The sequence below is a fragment of the Cynoglossus semilaevis genome, chromosome 20, assembly GCF_000523025.1.
Source record: "Cynoglossus semilaevis isolate Cse_v1.0 chromosome 20, Cse_v1.0, whole genome shotgun sequence".
NCBI classification, from domain to species: domain Eukaryota; kingdom Metazoa; phylum Chordata; class Actinopteri; order Pleuronectiformes; family Cynoglossidae; genus Cynoglossus; species Cynoglossus semilaevis.
The window spans coordinates 8,424,033-8,434,295 of record NC_024326.1 but is presented as its reverse complement, the minus strand read 5'-3'; the positions used below and the strand labels follow the sequence as shown (position 1 = coordinate 8,434,295).

The following is a 10,263-nucleotide window of genomic DNA, read 5'->3' as shown; positions in this document are numbered from 1 at the left end:
ACACACTTTAATGGTGCGCCTATTTTTCTTTTTGTTGAATCTAGCTGTTTGTTTCTCACGCGAGATGTGGCAACACTTACCTGTCCTGTGGATGTGTAAAGGTTTGAGAATGTTAAACTTTGAGGAGGGTGGGTGTGATCACTCTATCCCACTCTTTTGCTGTGTGTGTGTGAGAGAGAGATTATAACTTTCCCTCTTTATTCGTCCAAACCTCCACCCCTTTCCGGACTGGGTGCAGAGCCGCAGACCAGTGAGGCAGGACAGCAGGAGGAAATATCCAGGAACTTCTGCTGCAACAATGTAACAGATTAAAACTATTATAAAAACCAAACCCAGCTGGACTGCACTGGACGCTTCTCTTTTGGATTGTTTGTAGTTTTAACGTGTTGTTACTTTGAAAAAACTTCAGGGTAAGTCATGCAAAAGTTACTCAGTGCGCGCTTCTGCCTGGAGAGCAGGTTGCGCATGGCCCTCCTGGCACTGCTGCTTTACGCACAGACCGCCTTCGGCTTCTCGGTGGCCGCGCAACAGGACAGCACCTGCGAGGCCAACGGCAGCGTCTACTACGTGGGAGAATGGTACTTTCTGGACTCTGACCATTGCACACAGTGCGAGTGCACCTCTGAGGGCTCTGCGTGTGCCCGCACCGAGTGCACCTCCCTCCCGGCTGCGTGCATCCATGTCAGCCACTACCCCACCGACTGCTGCCCCAGGTGCGAGAAGATCGGCTGTGAGTACCGAGGAGTGGTGTACGACCTGGGGCAGAACTTTCAGGTGAGAAACGTCACTTCACATTAGAAGAAAAACATAAAAAAAGAAGAAAAAAGGCTAAACTGAAACATTGGTCTTTGTTGAGGAGTTATTGTTCCCTGCCGTTCAATGAATGCAGTAGAAATGATAAACATCTGTGTAACAAAGGCTACAAACTCCACGACTGCACGGTTACAGAGGTGCATAGCGCCCCCTATGAAAATGTATTAGGCTCTGTTAGACATTGCTGGTAGGGTTATTATTATTATTTTAATAATAATAATAAATACATTTCAATTTAATTCTGGACAGATTAGAAATAATTCCTGTTGATTTTCACTTTTTTTTTCTTTAGCCGTCAGAATGTGAGCAGTGCACTTGTGACAGTGATGGCATCGCTCGCTGTCTAGTTGCAGATTGTGCTCCTCCGCCATGTGTCAACCCTGTCTATGAGCCGGGGAAATGCTGCCCAGAGTGCAAGGAGGGTAAGATGGAAAAAAGTGATTAAAAAAAAGGAGATAATATGTAAAATAAAAATGTAACTCCATGGTTTTAATATTGTTTTCTAAGACGTCAATCATCAGTTTTAGAAAAGATGACTGGGTCAGAGCAATGCTGCAATGCTGCAGCTCTTGTTCAATGTTTCTGGTTAGTAGCAGTGGACAGTATCTATCAATAGTGGCACAATGTAAAAGAATTATTCAACTTCTGACTCTGTTACTGTAAATGAAGTTAATATGAATTGTAGGTTGTTACATCTTGGCAGCAAACAAAAGGGCGGGGCACAATATTTAGCCAATGGTAATAATCTAATACCTCATTGGTGTGTGTGTGTGTGTGTGTGACAGTACCTTTGCTGCTCTTCTTCACCAGGTCCTAACTGCTATGTTGATGCCTCACGAAGTCAGGTGATCCCTGCAGGAGAGCCTGTGTGGGTGGACTCCTGCACCAAGTGCCGCTGCCACGACGGCCAGGACGCCGGCTACTGGGAGGGAAACCGTCTGGCCTCCTGTTCCCGCCTCAAAAACTGTATGCCAGAACAGCCCTCCATCCAGCAAAACTGATTCAGACTGATGTTGTCTAATCCTTAAAGACACAGATGAAGACCACTGAATCTATGATGTCTGTGCACAGTTGTGGACGATACTAATTACATCATGAATGTAATAATGGATCAGCTTGAACTTAAGAATATATAACATCCAATACAGCTGGAGTTTTTCTACCTGATGTGAACAAACATATCGAGGCACTTGCAGACTGGGTTTTAAACATGCTCAGAATAATAATGCAAGGGCAATGCAACTTGAATGTAAACCATGCATTCAAATATCTGTGTACTTTGTCAAAAACTTCATTATGGTGACAATATTGGGTAATAGATTTTATTAGTAAATTACATGTTCTTTAGTGCAAATGAAGTACAGAACTAGAATTTAGAACTCGAGCTGTGTTGGATCACATTTTCTTATTGATAATGCCAGAAATCAAAGACCTCTAATAACCGAACTTTAGTGTTGAAACCGACCAAAGTTAGTTTTTAGGCTTATTGACAAGTTATTTTTTACAAACAGCAATTTGTAATGAAGTACCAGTAACATTTGACATTTTGTAATAAAAAAGGTAGCTCACAAACGTCGCTGTACGATTTGAAATACATATATTTCAAAAACCGAGCTCTTAACACCAGCAGAACAACTCTTCTTCCGAAGAGGTTTTAAATTTTGAACGGTTCTTGTACTGTAAACGAAAACAACTCTTGTTCAGGTTTGTTTAATGTTTATGTCCTGTGGAAAGCAGAGTCAGTTTTTAATATGTGTTTTCTTCATTTGTATTGTGTCTTCAACAATACCTCGGTGAAAGATTGAAGATAACGGCGAGCATTTTCAAATGTGGAACCCCACAAAATCAATATGTTGTGTGTTGCTTTTAATCAATTCCAGCAAACTAGTTATAGTTAACTGCGGTCTTATAACACAGTGCATGAGTGTTGGATGATAAGGCTCTATAATTGACCTGTCACAGGTTGATGCAGCGCCGTGGCGTATGCAGAGCGGTGATGCAATGCAGAGTAGCAGATGCCCTGGCAAAGAAATGAAAAAGTCATAACAGCGCCATAAATTTTGAAGTTCAATTTCCAGACTAATTGAAATAAAATGGATGAGACCATGGCCGCAGACGTTATGAGAAACGTATGGACCTACAGCATGACTTTGTTATGGCCCATAAATGTTTGCTATGACATATAACTGTACAGAAGCTGTTGATGCAGTGGACAAACATTGTAAACAGGCTTATTGAATGTCATCTGTGCACAGACACAGTTGTGCAGTCAAACCTACAGGCACCAATTTGTTGCTTTTTATTGACTTATTCTGTGTGTTTTGGCTGTTGCAGTGGGGTTTTTTTATGTTACTATTGAAAACCAAAGTGTAGTGAATGTCATGTTGAGCATACAAGGGTCCTGGACATTTTAAATAAAAATGTAATAAATGAGAAATATCTTGTGTATTTTTTGAATAGATTAATGGTGGCTGTGCTGAGCACTAGGCCCAGTTTAATGTAAAACGCAATTATATATTAATATACAATATATATAAAACACAGATATTGTATAAAATGATGGTTCTGCAAAAAGTAAGTCATCCTTGGTCTAAAAAATCTTGATGATGTGGGCTTTAAAGAAGGCTAACTCTTACCTTGCCATATGTAAATCTGCAGCATTACTTTCTTCACAGTCTCTGTAAGACGTAGAGATGTTATTCATATTCACCCTACATGAAGTACACCTACATACTGTCACAGCTCACGGGGCCTCAAATAAACCCTGCTGATGTTTTAAAATGCAAGACCTGGCATTTAGTGTTTTAAATCAAATTTTGTCAGATTACTTTCTAAAGGAAACCATTTGGTCTGTTCACAGTGAGAATATAAATGAACAGGATATGAGGACATGCATCTCCACTACTGCCATCATGTCTATGTTACAAACAACTGTCTTTATTATTTGAAACATGACTTAAAGAAGCATCCGCAAGTACAAAACTAAAAATACTCATACTCACATTGGTCTGGGAAAAATGTTATTGGCATACCCCTGGTGATTAAGGCTTATAAATCCTGAAAAGATGGGAAAAGATTTTACATTTCCAGAATTAGACTGGATAAAGACGGGAAACAGGGAATAATTTTTCAGAAAATCACGAGAATCTCTCTCACGGCACCTTTCACACAGACACCGTTACTCACTCCAGTGAAGCCAACGACAGCGTGTTACAATCTTCAACATCAGATTTATTGATTGTATAGAAAAAGTATGTTTGATATGACATAATGCATTCTATATAAGATATAACATTTTTAACATTCAATGTACAAAAAAAACGCAATAGCTAGAGATACAGAGATAAATCTTTAAAAATGCCCAAAGGCCTAAAAGTTCTGCCTGCCCTGTGCAGACCAGACGAGCAAAAAAAAGTATTTGAAAAAGCGTTTCGAGTACTTAAACACCTGAGGTGTGCGCGACATGTGGAACGGCTTCAAACACCAAAATCGTCCATCAAGAAACATCAAGCGCTGCTTCGTGGCGGCTTCTACTCTCAAAGCAAATTCAAATACTATTTTTGCAGTTTATGTTGCTTAAACCTATAATCCTTTTTTTTTACACGTCTCTTTACACATGAGGCCTTGACTCTCCTGCCCCACCCTGACCTGCTTCCCTCAACTTGAACAGACTCCTTCACCTTGTGTTTTTCAGTAATGTATTTATACACAACAAGGCTGGAGAAGACATCCGCAAAGGTTCAAGACAAATGATATCTGGTCTTATGACAAGTACAAGTCTGTTAGTCTGATGGTGTTTTTCTTAGCATCAGTGTAAGGATCAGTGACTCGCTCTGATAAAATTAAAATTTGTCAAATTTGTTGTGTGTGCATCAATATGACAAATAAATAAACTTCAAATTGTTATTTTTTTGTTCTTTTACTCCACAATGAGCCATTTCCCTTTTCTCTCTTTACTAGGAGTGACTCTTTTTTGGGAGAAACCAGCTGAGGATACACCAAAGGTGTAAATAAAAGGGCAATTATTTCTAAACATGGCCACGTGAAGGACTGAGCAGCTGGGATTGGCTCCAGCTCCCTCTGGTGACCCTGAGAAGAATTAAGCGTTAAAAAATAGTTGGTTGGTGATAGAACACGTGTTAAATATATGAGCTGCACGGCTTCATGGAAAAAGAAAATGACTTCCCTGATGGCTCCTGGTGGCTCAGTCCATTTTTATATTCAGTTTGTGGCTAAATGTACTCTCTGTGTCCGGCTCTGTAAAATCAATAAAATAGTGTTATGTCTCAGAAGGAAACTGCAGCCGGGAGTGTCTCGCTGACAGAGCTGGAATTAACGGAACTATGTGTGCATTACCGTGACCCACCATTTGAGAAACACTGGCTTACAGCAGGATGTGGAACAGATGACAATATCGTGCAGACTTTGCTGTAAACACCGCAGCCGCAGGATTGTGCTCACTTCTCTGTATGCTGTCTTTCTAGCCAGGATGCTGAAATATATCCAGAGAGGTTGGCACTTGGACAAAGAAAAGGCAATCAAGTAGAGAAAAAAGGGAGAGAATGAGAAGGGAAAAGAGTGGGGGAAGGATGAGAAAAAAGGGAGAGAAAGGGATTCACAACTGGGGATAAAAAACACAGAAAAACACAGAAAATAATGAAAAGCTAAAGTAAATGGCACAGATTCAGAGACAAAACACCAAGCAGCAGGCTTGTGAGACACATCTGTGTCTGGAGTGGACGGAACACACAGTATGGTGGAGACATCCATGATGGGCTCAGAGCTGTGTGATCCACAAACACAACAATACACAGGAAGGAATAATCTTTAAAAAAAAGGAGAAAAAAAACCCCGAATTCATGTGACTTCTGAAGGCGTCAACAGTAACAAGAGCACAATCAAGGAAAGATGAAACACAGTCAAAACAGTCAAAGGCCTCAGTGTTTTGCTGGAGGAAATCATTAACTCCGCTCTGTTTTTTTCCTCTTTACAGTAGATGTTTGATCTGTTCAGATTGTGGCTTTAGAAATCTAAAAAGTAAAGATTATGGTGATAAAATAACAGAGACGTCAGTCAAACGTTTCTAATTACTCCTTTGAAATGTATCATTTCCACCAGCGGAAGACTGTAACTTTATAATTCACACTCTCTTGATAAAATAATTGCCCCCCCCATCCCTTAAAGATAGAAAAACAATATGAAATAATAAAAGGATCAGAGAAAAAAAAGAATATGGTGTAGTGAAGATCAAAAGTTTCAATGAAGTGTAAAAACCAGCGATAGTTTACAACACTAGTTAAAAAGGAACTAGTGAAGTGATCTTGTTGTCTGTGCATTGAACCCTTCAGGAGTTTGTACAGATGTCCATTCTCCAGGTGAAAAAAACACAATGATCATAACTGATGCCTCAGTCCACAGGCTGGAACCCAACCGTTCAATGCAGATAATATTCTCAAGTTGTGTTTTGACAAAATGTCAATATCAATACATGTACTGGGTCAACAGACTGTTTAACAAATGTCAAAAATATTTCACCTTCAACAATGAACACAACTGTTGGTAATTATTTTTTTTTATCTAAAATGTTGGATTAATATCCTTAGAATTAAAACAAACTGGATTTGTGCTCTGGTAATTAACTTGAACCTTTTATTCCACAGGCAAAAGAACAGGAAAATGATCTTCTGTGTTTTTAATGGTTTTATAAGCATAGCGTCATTTAGACGTTCATTCCAAAGGTCATGATAGTAATATATAGTTTTTAAGCAACAAGTAAAAGTAAGTTTGACATAAAAGGGTGTGAAAGCTAAAGGCTCAGATGATGGACTTGAAGAACTTCTCGCCATTTATACTAATGGTTCTCAGCACAAGATAACAATTAATACGAGTTTCTAATTAACTAGAGTAAATAATGCCATCAAATGACCCGGGCTGTCGGGAAAATCTGTGTGGATTAATGACAGGGGCATTTGCTTATTAGTTCAGGTTTCGTCAAATACACTCCAAGTCACTTGTCCTGTTAATTTGCCTGATGGATGAAGCTTCAAGAACATCACCAAATCACAGGTTAGGTTTTATCGTATCAAAAGTGTATAGAAGTAAATAAAACAAACCCTTACTAAAACCCTTAATGTTCCTCAAAGAGTCAAATCATACTGAGCTGTCAGTGTATACTCACCTCAAATCTTTTATTCCACTGTTTCCATATCATTCACTACAAGAGAAAACAACTCACATCTTCCTTCCCCTCTTCTTCATTTTTTTTTTGCAAAACTTCATATAAGTCAGTATGTGTTTCCAAGGTAGAAGTTTTAATATAAAAAGAGACCAAAGTTAGAGTGAGTCCTCTGGTGTGAGTCGCTGCTGACATTTTATCAGTGCTGTTCTTCTGCTGTAGATGCAGGCATGATACACATTCATTAGTTGACGATTAGAGAATTTAGGATCCAGGGAAGTGACTCCTCGATGGAACACGTCGATAATAATCTGCCTGTTCGGCGTCTCTGATATGAAAATCATGGAATAGCGGCTCACAGAGGAGCCAGACTGGGTGTTGACATCTTCAGCTCTTCTGACCATCGCTGTAAATGCTTTGGAGGTGATGATCTGGGATGATCTTTCTCAGCTCCCATGATGCTTCAGTAGCCAACCAGTAGGTCCCACATTCTCTGTCAGTCTCTCTCACACTGAACGTTTACATGTAAACTGCAGTTTTCTTTCAATTCACTCCGTATCAAACAAAATCTTGTCCAACACACCCAGGTTACCACCGCAGAAATATTCCAAAGTGTGATGTCATGTGACTGTCCCATCACCTACCGACTGTTCCTGTCAGTGTCTGTTGATCTGTCACTGGATTCTGTCTCCAGGATTCGTCTGATCACACAGCCACATTTGGGCTTTTGATCCAGGATCATGTTCTAAAGCCACCCATTGGTAAAAGTAGGAAATGCAAAGCCACTGGTCACTTAAAAAAACAACAACTGTAGTGAAGAGCCCAAGTCCTGGAATCTAGAAGAGACAAGCTGAAATGTCAATAAAAGACAGCAGTGGTGGGAAGAAAAGAGAGAAAGCTGGAGGCTGTGATGTGCTTGTGACTACTTTCCACACAGAGTTCCTTTCTCTAAATGGCCCTCATTTAAACTCTCCACTCCAGTAATCGTGCTTCATCAGTCCATCTTATTCCCCTCCTCTCCCTCTAGCCCTTAAAAGGCCGAGGCGGCGGCTTACCAATCTCCACGGAAATATTTGTGTAGAGGGGATAGTGCTTGACCTGAACCAGCCTGTAGGTCAGTGAGCTGATTCCATCCTTCTTCATGGTGTTCTTTGTGTTCTGTATTTTATTGAATCTAAAAAGGGTGAGAGAGAGAAACAAACAAAAAAAAGATTAAGTTAAAGTAAATGGGAAACACATACATCTAGCCTTTTTGTTCCATCAACACAAAGAAACTTTTTTTTGGTCTTAATTAGGACATATTTGATTAAGATTAATCAAGATAAATCCTGATTAATTTTAATGAATACAAATCAGACTAAAAATATTACCTTTTAATTTTTAAAGAGGACAACAACAACAAAAACGTGAATCTCAGTGCAAACCTCCTGGGACACCGACAGTATATGACAAACAACATTTTTCTGCCGTCTGAACGTTTAGTTTGTAGTTTCTGAAGACCACCCACTGGGAGCACGCAGTGATAGATTCTCATTCAGGATTCCCACATGCTCGACAAAAAGCCTCTGTGAAGACCTGCAACCTGCAACTTTATAGAAACTTATTTTCATACAGACATTTTTCTCTGGCTGCACACTAAAGGGGAGCATACAGGGAAACACACATAAATCAGAGCTGTGAAGTTTGGCTTTATGTCAGTGAGAAAGTAAACGTGGAGGAATGTGCTCAGTTTTATTCTGGGGACCAGTCAGGTACTGGGCCAGAAATTATTAAATTGTATGATTTGAAGTTAAATTAAATTCAGATCAAATTCAGAACAGCTCCACTGGTCTCAGCAGACCAATTAAGACAGAAAGAAATCAGTCGTAAACACATGGAAATAAAGTCAGAATCATCGGAACCTCATTATAAACATAGTTTAGAACACAGTGTTCAGTGATTTGAAGAATAATATTATATTTTGTATATTAAAACAACATCAATAATAATAAATAATCAAAAATAACTGCACTCGATAAGATTGAACGTATTATCAGTAGTATTATAGTAATCCATTTTTTCTTATGCTGTGTTTAACATACCGTTTATAGCTCGTGTCTTTCATTGATCCAACAGGTGGTGCTATAGCTCTGCTACACTGTGTCTCAGAGAAGGCACTGATCTGTCTGGGTTTGTCTGGGGTGTGCAGCTGGAACATATTCTTCCTCATTAGCATTTCTTAAAATTAAACTTTATTTCAACATTCAAAAACGGATGCGACTTGACTAAGTTAAATATTTCATACAGTTATGTTCAATGCGACCACTGCATGATTAATGTCTGCAGCTCCTCCTGTCCCCTCGTGGTATCAGGCACTGAGAATGAGGCCACGCTGCTCAGAGTGAGTGACATCATATTATCAACACGTCTGTCTCCAAGTGTGCGTTTTAGTGAGTGAGGACCGAAAGACACGTCTTTTTAATCCTCTCTTTGGACAACCAACTGCAGCAGACACCTGATGCCCACACAGGCCACGCAGAACCCTCGAGTGCTTGTCAGGACTGACTGGTGAACGTGACTTCTCTGTGTCTGCAGCTTCTTTTCTTCTGTCGCTCACCAAACGAATCAAAAAGAGCTGCACAAGCACAAATAGAAGCTGGAAGAATGTCAAGCACCTTTTCCTCCAGCAGTTTTGTACCCGAGGTGGGATATTATTAGATTTTCATATTTGTGACAAGCTGCAAGGATTCACATTTCTCCCGAAAATAAAATAAAAACTAATCAGCTAACGACACAAAGAGGAGCAGATATGAAGCCTTTTTTTAAAGTGACGCTATTTAAAACACTGTCATTCCTACTCAACTTTTGTTCTTCCTGAACAAATGAAATCAAAATACAATATGATTTACATGTTTTTGTATGTCCTGAATACTAATTGGATAAAAGGGACCAAGTTTAATAACCTAACTTGACAGACTTTGCACACCATCATTGATAGATCACCAGTTAGAGCCACAGTCCACCACGATCTTAGGAAGAAGCTAAAATCTGCAGGAGGCTTAGGACAAATGTGTCTGTGGACGTTATAATGAGTGTCCGGGAGTGAAGCAGAGGGAGGTTAGTGCTGACTAATAGCTCCATGATTATCTGCCCGGTGCCACAGATATGAATAATGTATTGACTTTAAATAAATAGTGCCCCTGTTGGTGTCACCGTTCATTGAAGAAATCTGATCCACAGACCATACAGAGGAAGATGGAGAGAGAAATAGACATGGAGAGAGTGGGAGGGAAAGA

The 10,263-nt window shown here is 39.7% G+C and overlaps 2 protein-coding genes across 3 annotated transcripts in view; one reads left to right on the top strand and one right to left on the bottom strand.

Moving 5' to 3' along the window:
- Positions 1-70: 70 nt before the first annotated feature.
- On the top strand, positions 71-3,487 carry LOC103396368 (von Willebrand factor C domain-containing protein 2-like). The gene is made up of 3 exons (XM_008334420.3): positions 71-774; positions 1,106-1,235; positions 1,624-3,487. Exons 1-3 carry the CDS (start codon positions 418-420, stop codon positions 1,812-1,814), a joined length of 678 nt encoding a protein of 225 aa, XP_008332642.1. The 5' UTR covers positions 71-417; the 3' UTR covers positions 1,815-3,487.
- Positions 3,488-4,023: 536 nt separating this feature from the next.
- b4galt2 (UDP-Gal:betaGlcNAc beta 1,4- galactosyltransferase, polypeptide 2) overlaps positions 4,024-10,263 on the bottom strand; it is a 74,659-nt gene continuing 68,419 nt past the window's right edge. Inside the window, exons 8-9 of one of the 2 annotated variants that reach the window (XR_001761710.2) lie at positions 5,180-8,162; positions 4,024-5,070 (exon numbers count right to left, since the gene is read on the bottom strand). Coding sequence is in view for 1 of the 2 variants with exons in the window: in XM_008334419.3 (XP_008332641.1) it covers positions 8,012-8,162 (151 nt within the window). In the remaining variant the exon portion in view is untranslated. Of the gene's footprint in view, positions 8,163-10,263 lie in introns of both variants that reach the window. The other variant, XM_008334419.3, reaches the window with a different exon arrangement.

Bases quoted from the DNA above. Each gene is read 5' to 3' on its own strand.
- LOC103396368 (XM_008334420.3), top strand. From the start codon at position 418: ATGCAAAAGTTACTCAGTGCGCGCTTCTGCCTGGAGAGCAGGTTGCGC. The intron at 775-1,105 runs GTGAGAAACGTC...TTTTTTCTTTAG, and splicing joins ACCTGGGGCAGAACTTTCAG to CCGTCAGAATGTGAGCAGTG. The intron at 1,236-1,623 runs GTAAGATGGAAA...CTTCTTCACCAG, and splicing joins CTGCCCAGAGTGCAAGGAGG to GTCCTAACTGCTATGTTGAT.